The sequence below is a fragment of the Diplotaxodon limnothrissa genome, linkage group LG1 (assembly GCF_057381915.1).
Source record: "Diplotaxodon limnothrissa isolate DT_005_m linkage group LG1, D_limnothrissa_male_GT1.1, whole genome shotgun sequence".
NCBI classification, from domain to species: domain Eukaryota; kingdom Metazoa; phylum Chordata; class Actinopteri; order Cichliformes; family Cichlidae; genus Diplotaxodon; species Diplotaxodon limnothrissa.
In genome coordinates, this window is record NC_140596.1 from 41849991 (window position 1) to 41872035 (window position 22045).

Below are 22045 nucleotides of genomic sequence, written 5' to 3' on the forward strand. Positions count from 1 at the left end.
CACGGCTCTTAGTCAACGTATGCTGATATCGTTTATTGGTTTTAACTTCATACCTCACATTTACAGCTGGTAAAAGAAGTATGAAACACATCACCGATGTTTCAAGTAAATATATTTCTAAAGTTCCTATTGACCCTTAAATTTTTACTATGTGTGTAACAACCCAGTTAATCCACACATGCAAAGAAATCAAACCATAGAGGTTCATAAAGTTATTTATAATAACCAAAAGGGGCAGAGGTTAAACACGTGAAGAAAGTCATGACTGCAACTGAAATCCATCAGTAATTAGAACGCAATCCTGCCACTCAGTGCAAATTAATATGAGCTTGTTCAGTCCCACCTGATGGCTTATAAAAAGTAACATTACCAAGGTGTCACACAAGAATCTCATGATGCTCTGCAGCAACTTCATTGTTGCAAACGATACTGATGGCACTGGTTACAGAGGAGGTTTTAAAATACTGAAGGTTCCAGTGAGCACTGTTGGGACCATAATCTGACCAAAAACCAGCCACAACCAGGTGATTCCTGCAACATTTCAGACAGAGGAGTGAAAAGAATAATCAGAGGAGTTTTCCAGCAGTGAAGGACCACTTGTAGAAAGCTACAGAAACACCTGGATCAGTAGGTACTGTTATTTCAAAGAAAAAATGAATGCACTCCACCCCCATGGCCTGTATCCATGTTCACCATGCGTAACTTCATTGCTGAATAAAAAGCATGTTGAAATACGTTTAAAGTTTGCTGAACTTTTAAACAAATGCTGGGAGAATAAAGTCTGTTCAGATGAGACCAAAACTGAACTGTTTGATGCCATAATAGAGATCATCAGAATCAGAATACTTTATTAATCCCGAAGGAAATTATGGAAAATTATCAAATTATTATCATCATCATATTATCCAAGAAACGATATACCAACGGTGAAGTTTGGTGACAGGAACATCAAGGTGTGGGGCTGTGTTTTCAGCTTAGGGTGCTGGCATGCTTCACATAAGTAAATGAAGGATGTGTGGGGAATGTACGGAGACATTCTTGATAAGAATCTGCTGCTTAAAGACTGTTTATGGGGAAGAGTGGGCCACAACTCCCAGCAATGCATAGTTCTTCGACTTGAAGCTGCCATCACCAACAAAGGCTTCTGGATAAATTTCAGTAACCATGTTCAATACTTACACATCATTTTTTGACATCTATGGTTTGATTTCTTTGCATGTGTGGATTGGATGGGCTGTTACTGACATCTGTTAGAATTTCATGACAGTAGCACTGTTACAAATATTTACTTAAAAAATGAGTGACATTTTCTATACTTATTTTACCTGCTTGTTCGTGTTGTACTTGAATTCCTGTGGTTTTGTTCACCTGCAAACGATGAATATCTACCTCTTTTATCAGTTATACTAAAACGATGAAGTATACATTGGAATTCGTGGGGAGCCCTTGTAAGCAAAACTTTTTTTTTTCCTTCTGGCGAACCTAAAATGCCTTTAAATTGGATATTTTTAATGCTGTTCACCTGAGCAGAAGCGTCTTCCTGTGACTTTCATGGCTGTGTTTTCTGAAGCACAGTTTCCATTCAGTGGAACTTTGGTAGACTGGTTCAGTAATGACCAAATCAATTATATTTCATTTAGGAAAACCTAAAAAGGTTTTTCTTTTTTGTTGTTGTCAATTTTATACCAATTTATAAAACTATGACTGACAGATTTGATGTAAAAAGTTTTGAAAATTAACTATTTTAAGTGGCATGAGGTAACTGCATGTGTAAGACAGAATGATAAGAATAACTGCTGTGTAACTGGCTTAAGATATCAAACTGTTACAACCCAATTCAAAAGAAAAAGGAAATTTTCGGTGACGGTGAAGTATAGGCAAGGTACGGTAAACGTCACACGTGAAACAAACATAATGATGAAATGAAAGTGAGACAGAAAATAAAAATAAGTGGTATTTATAAGATGAATATAAGAGATAAAAATCACAGATGTTAATAAACGCTGTACGCGTCGTGATATTTGGACAAAGTTTTGTTCTGATTGGCTGACCCATTATGGAGGATGGCTGAATATGGGTAAGAGCTTATTTCATCTTTTTCTGTTTTAACAAGTAAGCAAACATTCAATTGAATCTGTAGAAACTACAGTAGTCTATTTGCAGTGTTTTGGGGTTTTTTACGGGGAGGGGTTACAGTTTGTAAATCCTAAAGACAAACGTACGTTTCTGAATGGAAGTGCACTGATTTTAATCTTAATTTAATCTAATTTCATTTTCAAGACAGAGTGGGGGACTTTGCTAGCACTTAATAATAATGCATAATAGTGTCATACTAAGCATTATCAAGGTATTAGCAAGAGCTTAATTCACCTTTTACATTGCATTACACTGTATTATGCCATTTATAAATATAGCTATATTATTATGAATATGACCATGACTATGATTATTGCTAGCAGTAATGTAGTGTCAGTGATTGCTGTACACGGTGTCCGTATACAAAACCACATACTAGGGAGGATTAATTACATATAAAAAAATAAGTACTTGCTAATAGGTAATGCTTAATAGTGTGACACTATAAAGTGCTACTGGAGCTTCACATTAATTTATAGTGTTTTGTTTCTTCAAATTCTATTGATGGAACACATGGATTAGGAATTTTTATTTCTTCAGCATTATGACAATTTTTGCCAATTTGGATTTCCTTTCGAAGAACCATAACTGACAGCATAGACAAATAAAATCCCATTATGATCAATTACCTACAATTATCAACACTTTAATGAACCAAGTTCAAACCAACACGTGTATAATAGTCCCCACTGTATTCACTGATTTGAGAGGTTGTAATCACAGAGTTGTGGTTGTAATCAGTAAAAATAAATGAATATGAGTAAACTTTGAATGCAGCTCTCAGTATATTTGTGAAAACGTCAATCAACACATTTGTGAATATTTTTTCTGTAACTGTATATCATAAAAAGTTATGAAAATATTTTTCAAGTGAAAATGTCAGAATACAAGAACATTTTTTTTCTGCACTTTTTATTCTTCAAGCTCTCACGTTTTCCAACACATTCAGGCTCTGTGGTGCCTCGAGGCCACCCTCGTGAAATCTGCTATTGATTGTTTTGTCAAAGACATTCACACCATTGGCCTGCTGGTGTGAATGTCAGTATCCAAGACATTTTTGTGTAGGGCTCTTCCAGTGCTCATCCTGCTTCTCCTTGAATAAAGAAGCAGATGATGGTCCCGTTGATGCGTTAGGACCTGTCCAGTTCTCTGGCTGTCTCCTGGAATTTCCTTCATAATCTTGAACAAACCTTCTGGCTATGGCACGTATTGATGTGCTTGGAGGATTTGGACTAGCTGTGCAAGGGTCCAAGTTTCACTTCACACTTACTATAGTTTCACTGACCCTAGCAAAATGCAAAACTGGTAAAAAAACAAAACAGAAACTATGAGAAGACAAAATGTCAGTGGCCTCCGCCTGTAAAACCGTTCCTATTTTGGGGGTCGTCTAATTGTTGCCCCTCCAGTGCACCTGATGTTAATTTCATCAACCCCAAACAGCTGAAACCCCCTGACAAGATCAAAATCCAAGAAGCTTAAGTGACTTCGTGCTATACTTTCATTAAAAAGGTGTTCCTTTCATTTGTTACTTATGACTGCATAATTGTTTTTCAGACATTAAAAACACCTTTACCTAAAACATGACAAATTTCACTATAACAGCCCAGCACAGGACTGCTGTGGTCAGTTGCATCATTAACGGTGTTTCTTTTTTTGTGGCGGTTTTCTGTAGTTTTTTCAATCTCTTTCATCAAAAATCTCAAATGATTGTCAATTTCAAAGGCAGCTGTGGTAGCAAGTAGGAGTGAAAACAATCAGACATCACCTGAATCCCAGTGACTAAAGCCATTTATTGAAGATACAGGAAGTTGTTCATATGACCTGATTGGTGGCAGAGGGAGTAAAACTGCTTGTTATCACATACTTCAAATGTAGTCCAGTGTCTAATTTCAGGTTTTCATGTACTGCATATATGCTTGGACAATGGTGACACTTGTTATTCTAGATGTAACAAACACAGGCTACATAACTTTGTAGGTGTCATGGAGCAAAAAAATGTCTTCACAAATTTGCAAAGACACTAGTGATCATCTTAATCATCTCTATGACCATTAATTACCATTAATATTGTTATTTCAGGCACATGACTTAGACTGTGAGCACAGAAACTCTTTTTAATAATATTAATTTAAAAATAAAATTCAATCTAGTATATCAATTTCTGTAATTAATTGAATCTCTTAATAAGATTCAGTGTCAAGCTACTGCAGCAGTAGGCAGGCACAGGTACCTGCAGCTGTTGAGCTGCCTCCAGATTCCAAATTGGTTTTGTTTGTCGCCACATTACAAGCTTTTACTGTACAAATATCATTAAGCAAGCAAGTTAAAGCAAAACGAACCTTGCAGTGTTCAAACCCTTGCCAATTAACTGGGTTTTGTATTATTTCTCAAGATGTGCAGTTGTCCTTTAATTCTGAGAAATATTGTTTTGTGTGTTTCTTTAACCAATTTGACAGTTTTAGAGTCTTGTTTGCATATGTGGGATGTTTCCTTTTTCTCGCCACAAGATTGAAAAGCAACAGCTTGTGAAATTTCACTCTTTTCTTCTGAAATTCAAAGTAAGTAGATGCAAAATTACTGCATAAAAATGAAAAAAATTGCAATGTCTTTGGTATAAAACTAAAAGAATTATTAACCTGATGAGATTTTTTAAAAAACAAAAAAGAGAAAAAGTCCAACATCTGTGTCCTTGTTTGCTGCTGAGGCTGCTGTATGCTGCTGTTTTTTTGTTTGTTGTTTTTGTTTGTTTGTCCTGGGGTATTTGTTTTTGTTTTTTTGTTTTTTACTTCAATCAGTGCCCATAAGCTGTGCCGGTCATTCTGCACCCCCCAGCCTCCTCTTGAGGATCACTGTGATGGGTCCCTCAGGCAAAGCCTTGATCATGTTCCATGCCTCAAATCGAGTCATGTCTTGCAGACTTATTCCCTGGACCTGCAACACTTCATCTCCACTCTGCAGACCACTCTGCTCTGCCGCTCCCCCTGAAATATCCAAAAGACATTTTTTTTAATAACTGTCCAAATATTACGATTACTGCTCTTTTTTTTGGAATCAAATTCGTTTTTTCCCCAAAATAAACTACGAAAGAAACACTTGTGATTACGTTTTTGTGAATACTGCCAGCTTCGTGAGCGCACCTGTAAAGATCCTGTTGATGACTAAAGGTCTGTCTCCATGGATTGAGCCTTTTCCTCCCTCCAGAGTAAAGCCAACACCACCAGCACATTTCTCCAGCTCCACACTCATTGGAGCGCCCCATTCCTCCACTGCGACAGCAAAGACACAGAGTATATGTAGCCTGCATAGTATTTATAATAAAAATGTCTATTCTGACCTGGACAAACCTACAGAGCTATGTCTGCATTTTGTCAATGTTTCTCAGTTTAAACATTTGATGTTTTCTGTGTTCTGTTGTGAATATTTGAATAAAACATATGTGTATGATATTTGCAGTCTTTGCATTCTGTTTTTATTTATTTTGCACAGACCCCCAATTCTTTGGAAGTATTGCATTTTGCTTGATGGTTGTGTGATTTCTGCTAAAATAAATTGGGGATAATAAATGTATTCCCAGTTGTCTGACTGACCAGCAGGATTTGGCTCTTCGCTCCTACAGCTTCCTTCCTCTCTTCCCTCCTCCACGACTCTCTTGCAGATGACAACGACAGCCAGCTTCAGATTCCGGGCCTGACGCAGAGCAGTGGTGGCATCAGTGTGCGTGACACCCCACAGTGTTTGTCCATTTATAGACAATATCTCATCGCCTTTCTGAATTGTGCCCTCTTGAGCTGCCAGGCCACTGAGAAACACTTTGTGGACCTAAACACAAGATAATCAGTGAGACACATAGACACAAGTAGGAAACAGCGGCAAATTCAGAGATCAGGTAGAACTAGCCTTAACACAGTTTGGGAGAAGTTGATTTCATATTTGTTTTATTGTTGTTTTGTTAGATTGGTATAAAAATGAATAAAGCCAGATTTGACCCACACACTGTGGATAACGCAAATCCTGACTAGATTGGAGTAAGTATCGGAGTACTGGTAAACAGATGAACAGATTTTGTTTACTCGATTACTTGAATATGAATACATGAATCTATTAGTAAAGAACTTCTAATGCTGAATTACAAGATAAGGAGAAGTCCCAACACCACTTATTACCTTCACTAAGGATCAGAGAAAGTAGAGCCTGAAATGACAGCTTCACTACCTCATTACATTTTTTATTAGACTCAAAATTTAAATGAGCATTTTCAGTTCTTATGCAGCTGCTGGTAATAACTCAAACTTGTTCCTAGTGGGTGTTGGACTCTGCCAGGGTTGCACTTTGTCGCCAATTCTGTTTATAATTTTTACAGGCAGAATTTCTAGGCATAGCCACGTGATGGAAGGCTTCCACTTGGGTGGCCTCAGAGTCTCGTCTCTGCTTTTTGCAGATGGTGTGGTTCTGTTGGCTTCATCAGGTGCTTCCCTCCAGTTTACACTGGAGTGGCTCGGAGCAGAGTGTCACCACCTCCAAGTCTGAGGCCTTGGATTGGATAAGAGTGGAGTGCCCACTTTGGGTCAGTGACGAGTTGCTGCCCAAGTGAAGGAGGGTCTTGTTCACGAGTGAGGGGTGAGGGGAGCAGGAGATTGGCAGGGGGGCATCTATGGGAGTAGAGCTGCTACTTTTCCACACTGAAAGGAGGCAGTGGAGGTGGTTCAGTCTTCTGGCAAGGATACCTGCTGGGCGCCTCCTGGGTACAGTGGTTCGGCATGTCCCACCGGGAGGAGGCCCAGGGACAGACCCAGGACACTGGAGAGATTACATGTTTTTGCTGGCCTGGGAATGCCTTGGTGTTCCCCTGGACAAGCTAGAGGAGGTGGCTGGGGAGAGGGAGGTCTGGACTTCTCTGCTTAGGCTGCTGCCCACGTGATCCAGGCCCAGATAAACGGAGGAAAATGGATGGATGGTATGGCTCATTATCACCAACAGATGTGACGGATATATCTGTTGGTGAAGCCAACTGAATATGTCGCAGAATATCAGCTGAGCAATCAGTTGATGTGGGCTTGCAATTCGATGACCTGATTTGCTGTGATTGCTGTCAATCACTGTTTCATGTTTTCTTTTAAACATTATTTTCAGTGGATATTCACAGGGTTCGATTGCACATTTTTATACTGCATTTTAAACTAATGCCAACTTTTCAGTGAATACAGTTGCAATGCTTTTTATTTCACATTAGACAGAATAACATTTTGGAAAAAATAGATTAGAATTCAGTAATATAAATGTGTAGTGTGTATCTTACAGTAACAGCTTTGTTCTCCAGGTCAGACCCTCCAGCAATGGTAAAGCCAAGCCCAGCTCCCTCGTCTTTATGAAGAATCACAACATGGATGTCCACTAGTTGCTGTGGAAAGATGTAGGTTTACTTGAGCGGCCATTTTTAAGGCATTTTTTCAACAGTAATCCACACATTTTTCTATTTTCTGGATCATGTTTTTCAAATGTAATATTTTTACATGTAATAATAATAATAATAATAATAATAATAATGTATACTTTATTGATCCCCGTGGGGAAATTCCTCTCTGCATTTAACCCATTCACTCAGTGAAGCGGTGGGCAGCCATTGGGCGCCCGGGGAGCAGTGTGTAGGGACGTGTATATGTAATATTTATTACATAAATATTTATGTAATATTTATGCATATGAAATGTTGCACTTGCTTATTTGAATTTTGAGGGGTTTTTTTTAATATTTAGTTTCAGGAAAGTTGTTAAGATTCACTGTAGGGTATAATTTAATATTAAAATATGTATAATATAATACATTGTCAGAGGCCAATTTAAAAGGTTCAAAACAGGTTTGAAATACAACCATCCTTGTCATTTTGTTCCAAACACCAACTACAATATCCTACACAATATAGCAGAATCCAGTAAACTACGACACTGCAAAAATATTTAGAGCATGTATGATACTGTGTGGTAAAGAAAATCTCCAGAAGACAAACTGCACAGCGTAACAAAATCAATCATGAATAATTTGTTAACATTTTTCAGTATCCCTCATCCCACACCACTCTGCATTTAATCATAATTATTATTAACCTCTGTCTCTCTTCCACAGCATGTCTTTATCCTGTCTTCCTTCTCTCACCCCAACCAATCACAGCAGATGGCCCCGCCCCTCCCTGAGCCTGATTCTGCCGGAGGTTTCTTCCTGTTAAAAGGGAGTTTTTCCTTCCCACTGTCTCCACAGTGCTTGATCATAGGGGCTCATATGATTGGTGGGTTTTTCTCTGCATGTGTTATTGTGGGGTCTGTCTTAAATACACTCAACAAAAATATAAACGCAACACCTTTGTTACTGCTCCCATTCCCCATGGGATGGACGTAGAGACCTAAAATTCATTCCAGATACACAATATAACCATCCCTCCCAAACAGTGGTCACAAATCAGTCCAAATGTGTGGTAGTGGGCACATCTGCTATATTGAGATAATCCATCCCACCTCACAGGTGTGCCACATCAGGATGCTGATCTGACATCATGAGTAGTGCACAGGTGTACCTCAGACTGCCCACAACAAAAGGCCACCCTGGAATGTGCAGTTTTGTCTCACAGCAAAATGCCACAGATGCCACAAGCAATGAGGGAGCGTGCAATTGGCATGCTGACAGCAGGAATGTCAACCAGATCTGTCGCCCGTGCATTGAATGTTCATTTCTCAACCATAAGCCGTCTCCACAGGCGTTTCAGAGAATATGGCAGCACATCCAACCGGCCTCACAACCGCAGACCTCGTGTAACCACACCAGCCCAGGACCTCCACATCCAGCAGGTTCACCTCCAAGATCGTCTGAGACCAGCCACCCAGACAGCTGCTGGAACAATTGGTTTGCACAACCAAACAATTTCTGCACAAACTGTCAGAAACCGTCTCAGGGACGCTCAACTGCATGCCCGTCGTCCTCATCGGGGTCTTGACCTGACTCCAGCTCGTCGCCGTAACAGACTTGTGTGGGCAAATGCTCACATTCGATGGCGTCTGGCACGTTGGAGAGGTGTGCGCTTCACGGATGAATCATGGTTCACATTGTTCAGGGCAGATGGCAGCTGAGAATGTCCCAGTTCTTGCATGGCCAGCATACTCACCGGAAATGTCACCCATTGAACATGTTCGGGATGTGCTTGACCGGCGTATACGACAGCGTGTACCAGTTCCCACGAATATCCAACAACCTCGCACAGCCATTGAAGTGGAGTGGACCAACATTCCACAGGCCACAATTGACAATCTGATAGACTCCATGCGACGATGTGTTGCACTGCATGAGGCAAATGGTGGTCACACCAGATGCTGACCGGTTCTGGGTCCCCAGACCCCCAATAGCGCAAAAAACTGCACATTCCAGGGTGGCCTTTTGTTGTGGGCAGTCTGAGGTACACCTGTGCACTACTCATGATGTCAGATCAGCATCCTGATGTGGCACACCTGTGAGGTGGGATGGATTATCTCAATATGGCAGATGTGCCCACTACCACACATTTGGACTGATTTGTGACCACTGTTTGGGAGGGACGGTTATATTGTGTATCTGGAATGAATTTTAGGTCTCTACGTCCATCCCATGGGGAATGGGAGCAGTAACAAAGGTGTTGCGTTTATATTTTTGTTGAGTGTATAAAGCGTGCTTAATATAAAGCACCTTGAGGCGACTGTTGTGGTGATTTGGCGCTGTATAAATAAAATGTTTTTTTATTTATGCACACAAGTAACAAACGTATTGTTCAAGAGAAATGTTAAATCCTCAACCTATCTTTCAACATGTCTGGTGAAAATATGTGCACTTTATTGGTCTTGGACAAGGGCATTTCAAAATTGCTCAATAGTGCCACTTACAACATCTTTATCAAAGTACTACAGACATGTAGCACACAGTGAGCAATGTTTATTAGTCCTTTATTTATCCAGGTAAAATCTCATTGAGATTAAAAATCTCATTTCCAAGAGAGACCTGGCATCATGGCAGCAAATGTTAATGTTATGTAAATGTTAATGAATTTTCATACACATGTGTAATATGGCAGGTTGGATGCAATGACCCAAACCCAACATAAAGTCCACCATTTTGAATTAAAGATAACATTTTAGTACCAATTTTATCATTTCCTGTGGTCACACATTTTCACATATCAGACCAGCCTAATATTTGGCCCAATACTTGGGTGATGTTAAATTATGATGCTTTTGAGCTTTTGTTGAAAGGCATATCCGTGGCATCATGGCAGATTTCTACCATTTGCCATGAAATTTATTTTGCAGGCATTCACTTATATATCTATTTCATTTATATTCTGCCAAATCACAACAGCAGTTGCCTCAAGATGCTTTATATTGTAAGATAAAGACCCAATACAGAGAAAACCCCAACATCAATCAAATGACCCCCTTGGAGCAAGCACTCGAGCGCACCATTTCTGAGTAAAACTTTAAAGTTAATTTTTCCTAAGTTCATTGACGAGGATGTATGCAAATGGGATCACTGGTTAGACCCTCTGTTGTTTGCAGTGCAGGAGATGTCCCCGGTCTCCACAGGATTTTGCTCCTTTCGGTTGTTGTTTAGCAGGAAGCCGTGGTGGGTTGGATTTAATTACAGAAAATTGGGAGGAAGATACTTCATTTCAGTCTTTTTTTGTGTCCATTACTAAAGTTTCATTTTGTTACTTCATGATGTATAACTGAAAATGTTAATCTCTTACAGTTTTTACAACTTGTCTCTAAAGATGTTGTGAATTAATGGAACTGTGATATACGACATGTTTGTTTTTTTACCTTCAGTGTTTCTTCATCTAAAGCCTCAACTTCCTGAATCATCTTCTGTATTTCCTGTGAATTGATAGCTGTGATGACAGAGTGCGCAGAAGCAGAAACAGAAGCAGTCTCGTTGTGAACTCCACCCTCCCCTCGATCAGTGATGCACTCCTTCAAAGTGAACAGGCTGTATTTATGGAGACAGAAAGGCATTAGATCTGACGAGTGTCAGGTACCCATGAGCGCAAGCATAGGTACAAGTATAGAACTGTGCTCTATTTAACATGTTTTTAAAAATTAACTACTCCTTCTTTGATTAAACTGGGAGTATTTGTTAACTTAAGCCAAATTTCCTGAGAACAAAAGTTAAACAACAAAGCAGTGCATTTTGCATGTCCACATGTCTCAACTGAAGTGATACCTGAAAGAGAATCCTCTGTCTGACGTGTCCAAGGCTAGATCAGACTCCTGCTGGTTAATGGAGTCCAGTGAAGAGGTGTCCTGCAGGTTTGTGGAGGAAGGATTACCTCCACAGACGGTCAAAGAGCACATCAATGCTTGTGACACCTGTAACAAAAACACACTAAATCAGACACAAATTTAAAATCATGTTATTTTTGTGGGGAAACTGTAAACATACAAAGAGAATTACATCGGAAAGTCCAACAAATATTTTGAATCTGTAGATTGTAAATCGACCTTTGCTGATTTATGTGGAAGCCTTTTTCTTTCAAAACCCCTTCTTCTGTTTAGGTTAGGGAGACAGGTAAGAGGCCTGGATTTTCTTTTGGATTCCTCGTGATGGGTAAGTTAGTTTTGTTTTATTTCTAGAGCTTTTTCTTTGTTGTTTTGGTGATGCCCACCAGACTAATAAAATATTTGGTTGTTGTAAAACTGGAAACTCTGTGGCAGCCTTGGTCCTCCCCTGGGACCAGGAAGCAGGTGCAATGTCTTCTTGTGTTGCTCTCTGGCTTTCTCTAGGCTGGGGTGTAGCAGCACACACAACAGATACACAACATACATTCACCCTGCAGGAAAACGAGTGAAGGAGACCATTACAACCAAGCTGGGTTTGTTGGGTGCAGAGGTTGAAGAAACTTCCTCCCTTTCTTTAATCACACCTGCCCTGTGTCAGATGTTCCATTGACCCACTGAGAGGAATCACTTCAGAAACATCAGGAAAACGAGCTCATCCCAGGGATCAACTAGGATCATAATCTTCACCAGGGGCTCCCTCAGAGAGAAATCTCCTTCTCTACTGTAGATGAACAAACCCAGCACTTTAGGAACACTCTTATACTGATGTTTGCTTTGTGTGATGGTAGAGTCACTTCCCATCATCCTCAGATAAAGCGCAGAGGCTCTGGACTTTTACAGAATGGTTTTATATCCAGTCCTGTAGAAAGTGCCAGGTGGTTCGTGCCAGGGTGTTGGGCCTCGGATGGGTTCAGCTGCCTGTCGCCTGTGGTTCGTTGAGACTCTCACTCTTAGGCCGTGGGTAACCCATCTGGGGCCTCCCTTCTTTTCCTGCTGGGATGGACACACAGCCAGTATGTGTGGTCTTATGTCTTCTGTACTCCTGGGGCTATGGATGGCCCGGATCTTTCTCTGTCTGCCTCTGGCTCCTGGGGGGCGCTATAATAACTTCCCACCCCTCATTATCAAGTACACTTCGTAACAAACAAAAATACAAAGAGACTCACTCCTACTCACAAACACCACAAAAAGATTGTTGATTTGTGTATCTGTCCATTTTCACATGTAAGCGAAGCTGGTAGAGGAACAAAATAATATTGTACTGATAAATGTTAAGGCTGAATATTCCCAAACGTGGGAATATTCAGCCTTGACTATATAAAATAAACACAATATATGTGTGAGATTACCTGATTACTGAAGGTAATTATTTTCCCCAGGCTTTCACTCTCTGGGTTGCTCACGGTGTTACTCTCTGTGGCCGGAGCAGCATTCCCAGCAGTCCTTGACAGCTTTCCTTCCTCCTCTGTCCAGTCAGAGCTATTTTGACCTTCAGTTTGATTGGATCTCATAGATGTTTCAGAACACTCAGAATCCACAAGCTCAGACTCCAGGTTGGTGGGTAAGGCTTCACTGCTGTCATGCACTGGAGCAGACTGATAATCATTTATCCCTGACTCCACATCAGTGTTGATAGTCTGAGAATACATGGAATCAGTGGTAGACTGATTAAAATGAGTTTCATCTTCAGAGGACTTTTCTGTTGTTTGTTGACAAGCTTCATTGCTGGCTGAGGCAATGGCACAGGGCGCAACAGAGGCAGGTATGTTGTCTTCCTCCTTACTAGGTGCTGGATCTCTGGACTGGATCTCTCTGGAAAATTCCGTTTTGTTCTTCACATTATCTCCATTTGAGGCAGAATAGGAAGAGCAAGGGGCTCGGGATCCCTTCTCCACTGGAGAGAGGGTTGTTGAAGGAGCCAATGGTCTTCTGTTGCTCCCCTTTTCTGGAGCTTCTGGACTGGAAAAAGTCTCAAAAGAGTGAATCCTTTGCTTGATTGATTGGTTGGTTGCAGATGATGCAGATCTGATGCCAAAGTTTCTGCTGAAGCTTGCAGCAGATGTTTGCTCTGATGGTTTTGCTTGCGTCTTCTGGTCCTGCTCATCCTTAATTTTCCTCAGACTCTGGCGAAACCAGGCAGGTTTGGGTGCCACTGGAGGCGCCTTTTTAAGTTCTGAAGGAGTTTCAGATTTATTTTCAGGAGTCATTGCGAGTGTGTCATCGACCTCAAGGACATTCTCTTCGTCATTCATTGTAGCAGAAAGGCCGTGTACATTAACAGTAACTCTACTGTCTGTAAGGTGTGGGTAGTGATTCTCGCAGCTTTTCAGAGGAGGTGTTCTCGTGAACCCAGGGATCCCAAAGCTGTTCTTGGATAGGGTGACCAACACAGGCCTGTCTCTTTAGAGTTTTTCTCTTTGGCTGTGAGCAGTGAACAGCTGATGAACTACCTGTACACAAGACACAGACAAAAACAAAAGAATTTATTGTGCATTTGAAACATTTCATGTCACAAACTCAAAATCTAAATAGTTTTAACTTAAAGGTGGATGCATCTTAAAATCCACCAGCTTAAGAAAGACCTCTTGGGTTGGAATCAGAGTTAGGGTATGTCAACTTCTTTGTAAGGCATTTTTCTGTAGACACTGTAATGTCAAATTGTATAAGACTTCATTTGAATTGTTATATCTAGTTCAGGGGTGTCAAACTAATTTTACATTATGGGCTACATACACCACACTTTGCTCTCAAGTGGGCCTGACCAATCTAAAGAAGTTACATATTTAACTGCTTTTCTACATAATAAAGAAAAAGCTGCTGTGGTAAATAAAGAAATCTGTCAGCACGAATCTTTGAACTTCTTCTTTTTCTGTTTTTTAACTGTTGTAAGAAACATGAAATTTCTATAGTAGAAAGTGAAAACAGAAAGTTACAGAGGTTTTATTGGAGACATAGCTTAGGATTTGCAATTTGCTATAATTTGTGAAAGTAGATATTTTTCCCATATTGAACAGCAGGAATTAGGTTTTCTTGTCAGAGGTGGTTTTTAGGGAAAAAACAAACAAACAAAACAAAAACAGCAGCCGACAACACTGTACCCAACAGCAGACCAGTGCATAATAAGCATGGGAAACTGGCCTCAACGTACACCGAGAGATAGAGCTGTGCAGGAAATGGGATTTTATTCTGGTGGAAGCAAAACTGCAAAGTAACATGAAGTGCAGTCTTGGTCTTCTTTTGCTGCTGGTTCAGTGAATTTTGGTTGGAAAGTGACAAAACTGCAAAATTACAAACAATTACAACATTTAAAAAACAAAACAAAAAAGCAGCCCCTGCACTATGTTTAATCTATAAATCTGAAATTTGACAGCCTCATATAAAAAACAGTCTCTTAGAGCCATCTCATAGAATCTCTTAGAACCCAACAGGAAGTCAGCCATGTTGAGTCTGCTGACTAATTTTGGCTACATATCTCGCCATTTCTGGACCTCGTACTTTAACAAACTCCTTGTAGGGATTTCATCAGATCAGCGTGATCTTCAGTGAACGGAATGGCTGGAATGCAAAGCTTTTGAGGTTTTTGTGAAAGGACATTGTCATGGCAGCACACCAAATTACGATCACTTAAAACGAGTCTGCTGTAACTCAGTGACAGATTCTGCAAACTCCAGCAGACTTGACAGACATGATGAGAATCCGGATTGATATGCCATATATGACATATTTTATTGGTTTCATACATAAGAGTTTCAAAATGGCACCTTATGCATTTAGAAAGTCCTAAGGAAACACAGCATGAGCTACAAGAATGAAATTTGGTACACCTGTGTAAAATAATAAGGAGGGAAGGACACAAAAGTGCTTCCTAACAGACTTCCTTATTAAGTCTGTTGGGCCCTTGTTGGGACCATTTTTGCAGGATGTTTTACACAGTTTCAAGGCAACAGCCTCACACTGGTACAGGGAAGCCTTAGGGAGTTGGTCTTATGCTTCTTAGTTGTAGCAATCACAATAACACTCTTTTTTTTTTTTTTTTTTAGGGTTAAGCACAATATCATACTGGGCACCATAACTAGCACAAACTCTTAAGTAATCAGCACTGTGGTGGGACAAAATGACCACATCATCAACGTACATTAAATGATTAATAAGGTTGCCCACCATACAATCAGTCGTACAATCATTTAACTTGACAGAAAGATCATCAAGATCACCAACATACAAATACAATAATCCACCTTGTCTGACTTCTGTAGATACAGAAAAAGGTTCAGATACCTCTGTACCCAAATTAACTTGCATAGTTTGATGTAAATACCAAAAGTGTAAAATCCTTTATCCATTTGATATGCAGGGACCCCTCTGCTTTGCAATTTAACGAACATCTTCAGTTGATTAACTCTGTCAAATGTTTTGGAAGCATTTAAAAACATTTCACCTCTCATCTCGGAAGCTTCTTCAGTTCCAAGCAATTAGTGGACAGTCCCAGATTTTCAGCCCTATTGAGAGTGTCCCTAAGATAGTCCTGGACCCATCCCTCTTAAGGACACTATTTAGAGCATGGCTTGGACACTTCCAATAGGTCTTAAAATCTGGGACTGTCCACCAATTGCTCTGAGAACGTTCACAGACATTACAAAAGCTCCCTAATTTCACATTATACTCAAAGTTAGAGAGTGTGGTTATCTGTTAAAGGCACTTTAAAGATACTTTAGATAGTCTTTTTTCCAAAAAACTGGCCCCATACAGTGGCCCCTATCAGACAGACTCTGTCCTTAGTCCCACCATGTGTCTCACGTGGGTGAAAACCTCTCTCCCCCAATCAAAAAGCATATACGGACAGACACATTTGTAGGATCATAAATCCCACTTTATTCACCTCATTCTCACAAAGTCTTTTACATTTACACTCATACTCCAGAAGACGTATCAGAGAGCAACAGGGGTTAGTATCTTGGCCAAGGTTCTTTGGCATGCAGCCGGGATCAAACCAGCGACCTACTGAGCTAGAGCCACCAGATAAAACCAGTTTGCAGGGAAATCTACACTGACAGGTCCTTATAAAGTCCGCTAACATGACAAACCACTTTCACCACCTTCAAAAATACCAAGGCGGTTTTCTTACCCACCTATCCACACACACAGTGAAATATAGTCACACACAGAAACACACACCTCACCCACACACACACGGTACACACAGACTATATAAGCCAAGACAGCAGAGTTCTGTTCTGTATTTCAGCATGTAAATGAAAACAAATATGGCATCTCAGACTGACCAGGAATCTCTCTCTTCATTATCTCAGGGATAAAATAAGCACACATCATTACACATTTTTGTTAATATTATGACATATTTTCACTGTTAAACTGTAGTTTTTTTCAAAACACATCTACATTTTGAGAAAATGTATTTGTTAGACTGAATTACTGCCTACCTCATATTTTTATTTGAAGAAATATACGAGATAGAAAAGAAATTGCATCTAGTAATCAGCCATTCCTGGATTTGCGTTGTTTTATTCTTGCACAAACACAAAACAATGCTGGTCCTACACATTTTATCACCATGGTTGTGGGGGAACGTTGTCTCGATTCACTCTGTATTGTACCACTGCACATGGTTGAAATGACAGTAAAGCCACTTGGTCTGACTTGACTTGATAAAACAATGCAGATCAGTACTCAGTACAGTGCAGCACTGATTAACAATGCTGCACATTGTTTGATTGCCAGTTAATTTGAGTGTATTTTTAAAACATGTATACAAATAACAATACTTAAGAGAATTGTGTATTTGGTTTGTGTCAGTTGTTGAAAATAAATCTTATTAGTTATTAAAAATGTTAACGTAACATGTTCTTTCAGTTTGTATCAAACCAGAGAGATGCTAGCTTAGAATACTAATATGAATTTATGCAATGCAGAAAAACAATGTTGTGGTAATATTTTGTCCATATTGTCCAGCTCTACTGAAATGCTTTGTCTAATATGATGATCGCTGTGTGATTATTAGGTGATTCTAATGATTCTCACTAATTCTCATGATTTGTGTCAAGCAGAACTGATAGAGTACATAAGTGTTTACAACCAACCTTACTTGACATCTTTGACATTGTGTGATGTCATCAGGAAAGTATGTATGATGCTGTTAAGACTAATTTTTTCCAAGCTGTATACCCACGTATCATCATTCCTCTTTTGCTTTGTTATTATTACACTTTTTGACAGCTAAGCAGTGAACAGAAAAGGACACCAGGGTCCAAGGATTCATCTTTTTCCTTTCATTTGATATTCTTTCTTGAAGAATGAAAGGAGCTGACAAACACTGACAATTTTAGTACAGCTCCAACCTGTTATTAGGAGCACTGCTGCTGCCCTGGATAAAGTCACACCTTTTCTTTTTGTTTGGTGCTTATGGGTGTGTGGATGTTGTGTGTGTTTTGTGATGTATTTATCCTGTATGGCAAACTATACAGAGAAAGACAAATCCTGTATTGAAAAGGAAATGAACAGTCTTTTACTTTCTGATTAAATGCTAATCGCCGCAGTACCAGGCTGAGTTTGCTGTAACATTTTTGGAACAATTGCATTGTCAGATTGTTCTATAGTTGCATTTATGTGGATAAATAATAGGTAACAGTACCTTGCCTCCGTCCTGTATCTCGACTGTTGTCACTGCACAGCACAATGTCTGCCTGAGCGAAAGCCTTGCTCGTCTTCGAGTGTTCACGTTCTTCTTCCTGCTTCACAAACAGGAAGCATTGTATCACAAGAACTTCTCTAGCAGCAACCACAGAGAGGTGCAACAACGTACCATACTTCCGTTCAGACATTCAGCTGAGCAACTGTTACTTGACTTTTCGAATCAATACCTTCACACACATATGTATGCACAGACATGGCGATATCGATACAAAAACTAAATGAATTAATAAAAGGAAATCACAATGCTGTTTAACTATAACTGTGCTGTAGTTGTTATGCACAGCACTCGAGTAGAAAAGCAACAACCATCATATTTACCTTTCACACTCTTGAGCAGCACACTAGGTTTGTCAGAGTGGGCAATAAACTGAACTGAGGGTTTGATATCTTGCCCAGGGATACTTTGGCATACAGACTGCAGCAGCCACGGCTCAGACCACCATTAGTGGATGACCTTCTCTAGCTTCTACACGAGAGTCAGCCCACTCGCTTAATAATCCAATGAGTTCCAACTAACAAACCAAATAAAGGCTGCTTTATTAGAAGGCAGATGTAAAAGTGTAGATATTAAGCACTTTACTGCCAAATGATATTAATACAGTAATTAAGTTAAATGACAAGGTTAGGTTTCCTCACATTTCTAAAAGCCGAACCACACAGCGAACCACACACTTCTTCACATACAATTCTTAAGAGTAATCCCAGAATCTTTTGCAGGGTTTTTATATACTGATAAAGAGCTACAGGAGGCGTGAGGAGTGCAGTGAGTCACATGGTAGGTCACTCGTTGCATCTGTAGGATCATTAGTGCACTGAGAGAAACATGATTACTTACACAGGTTTAGCGTGCTAAGAAAAGGCAGCACAGTACGATGGCAGCCGTTTCTGCTGATACATTTCAGGGTAGGAACTTAGAGTGGAAGTGAAACGATTGTGATCTGTCAGTTTCATCTCACATGCATGTTTTCAACTTCCTTATATGGGCACTAAGCTTAGACACTGTTTGCTAAACAAACATGAACGATGAGACACGGATGTCTCAAAGCAGAAGGCCAATACAGCAAAACCAGAAAACAACAACGCTTTGCCTGAGTGTGTCCCTCTCAGCTTTCATCATTCAAATTGCTTCTTAAACACAGAGAGCACCCAATTTAAGCTTGAAGGTTTCAGAGCTCATCACAGCACAGAAACAGCTTTAGTGAAGCTTATAAATGATCTTCTTATGGCCTCTGACAGTGGACTCATCTCTGTGCTTGTCCTGCTAGACCTCAGTGTGCATTTGATATTGATCAATAATATTTTATTACAGAGATTAGATCATGCTGTAGGTATTAAAGGTATTGATCAGCAGTAGATTAAATCATATCTTTCTAATAGTCTCCAATTTGTTCACATAAATGTTTTTACGTGCAGAGCGCACTTTACATACTAAATTTAATTTTAGAAACCACACAGTTTCACGCTAAGACCAATTCTGTTTGCATTATAAATGTTTCCCTCAGGCAGTATTATTAGAAGGCACAGCATGTATTTTCACTGTTATGCAGATGATGCCGAGCTTTATCTGTCCATGAAGCCAGAAATCACACCATTTAGTTTATGCCTCTGAGGGAACCTCAAAGGCATAAAGACCTGGATGACCTCTAATGTCCTGCTTCTAAATCTGGATCAAACTGAGGTTATTGTGCTCAGCCCTAAAATGTTTAGAAACATGGTGTCTAACCAGATGCTTACAATGGATGGAATTACCTCAGCCTCCAGCAACGCTGTGAGGAACCTTGGTTTTGTTTTTGACCAGGACATGTCCTTCAATATGCATATTAAACAAATATGTAGGAGTTCTTATTTCCATTTATACAACATCTCTAAAATTAGAAATATCCTGTCTTAAAATGATGTTGAAAAACTAGATAATGTATTTATTACTTTCAGGCTGAACTGCTGTAATTCATTATTTTCAGGATGTCCTAAAAGCCTTCAGCTGATACAAGATGCTGCAGAAAGAGTCCTGACAGGGACTAGAAATAAAGAGCATATTTCTCTTCTGGCTTCTCTTCATTGGCTCCCTGTTTAATCCAGAATCCGATTTAAAACCCTTCTCCTCCCATACAAGGTGTTTCATGATCAGGGCTAATCTTATCTTAACCTCATAGTACAATATTACCCCAAAAGAGCACTTTGCTCTCAGACTTAAACTTTACTCGTGGTTTCTATGATATTTAAAAGTAGAATGGGAGGCAGAGGCTTCAGCTTTAAGGCCCCTCTTTGGTGGAACTAGCACCCAGAATGGATTTGGGAGATTTGGGGCCTTGTGGGGGCTAGCTTTTAGACTAACAGCAAATTTAGCACAAGTCCAGCTGAGAGGCCAGCGGTGGAGACAGAGCAACTCTGGGTGCTGACCCGGGAGGCCAGAGGCAGAGAAAACAAGCTCCCATCGCTTTGCTGAATGTTGTTGATCCTCCTGTGGCTGAGCAGGCACTCGGTGTCAGCGGGGACCTACTAATGCTGACAGGGATGGCACTGGAGAGCCACTGGAGGTCAGTGACACAGGGACCCCTCTGGCTCAGGTTCAGCTGGACTATGACCCACAGGCTCTGGGACCTATTCGCAGTAAGGACCCTCAGACAGTGAGGAACCAAGAGCTTGGGATCTTGCAAGTACAAGAGGCCTTACAGGTTGTGGGTTTGTTGGCACTGAAGTCACTGAAGGCTCTGGGTTCGCTGGGAATACAGGGAACTAAGGGTTCACTGGGGATATCAAAAGTCAAGAGCTGAGCGGCGTGGGACGTAGGCTGCAGCAATGGAGAAGAGCTGGCACGTGTGGAGGCTGGTGAGTTGGTAGCAGGTATGGCAGTGCAGGGTTGCAGTAGCAAAGAGCAGACCGATGGTGAGACTGGTGAATGAGTGTTCCCCTCTCTCATCTCAAGCAGAGGAGAAGCAGTCGGCCAAAACATGGACCTGCCATGAAGTCCAATAACCTATCCATTCCATCCATCCATCCATGTTCTTCCACTTATCCAGGGCCAGGTCGCAGAGGCAGCAGCCTAAGCAGAGAAGCATTTCTGGTCATTTCTGCTGCTTGTAGCCGGGATCGTGTTCTTTGGGTCACTACCCAAAGCTCGTGACCATAGGTGAGGGTAGGGATATCGATCGACCGGTAAATCAGAAGCTTCACTTTTATGCTCAGCTCTCGCTTCACCACGATGGTGACAGTGGTACTGTTCAGGCAGATGGGATTTATTTACAGTGAATCGATGCACAGTGAAAAACAGTTCCAAAAACGTGATCCTTGTGACTCACAGTGAATTCCAGCTTCCTCAAATCCCACACCAATATTTACAAAACACCACTTGACTCTCCTCACGTGCTGGCCCCACGGTTTCCTGAACATAAGACACAAGACACAGTCGTTAGTTTCACTACTTGCCAAAAATGTTATTTTCACCATGATGAAATGGTGATTCACCAACAGTGTTAGGGAGTAACGGAATACATGTACCAGTGTTACGTATTTAAAATACAAGACATGAGTAACTGAGTATTCAGAATGCAGTTACTTTGTTGAAATAAATGGATTACACGGCGGTATTTTCCTGTTTGATATGTTAGGCTATGCTCTCTCTATTTTTGGTAATTCCACGCCATTGGAAACCCAAACAAACACGCAATAAGAGGATCTAATCATAATGACGTGAAGAAATATTTAAACAAATGATTAAATATGAAGGCAATAAGAGAGTGTTACAGGCATCGCCCTAAAGCATGCAGCCTGATGGGCAGTGTAGTCCGTGCTGCAGGGAGAATGGACGGCCATACCTGTGATGTGTCTGTGAGCGAGGAGGGAGAAAAAGG

At 40.4% G+C, this 22045-nt stretch overlaps 1 protein-coding gene across 1 annotated transcript; it reads right to left on the reverse strand.

The window, feature by feature from the left end:
• Positions 1-4950: 4950 nt before the first annotated feature.
• On the reverse strand, positions 4951-18185 carry il16 (interleukin 16). The gene is made up of 8 exons (XM_085358785.1): positions 18133-18185; positions 12833-13933; positions 11368-11513; positions 10968-11133; positions 7433-7534; positions 5724-5955; positions 5274-5402; positions 4951-5117 (listed from the first exon to the last, which is right to left on the reverse strand). The coding sequence occupies exons 2-8, from the start codon at positions 13733-13735 to the stop codon at positions 4951-4953; spliced, it is 1845 nt and encodes a 614-aa protein (XP_085214911.1). The 5' UTR covers positions 13736-13933; positions 18133-18185.
• Between the last annotated feature and the right edge of the window lie 3860 nt (positions 18186-22045).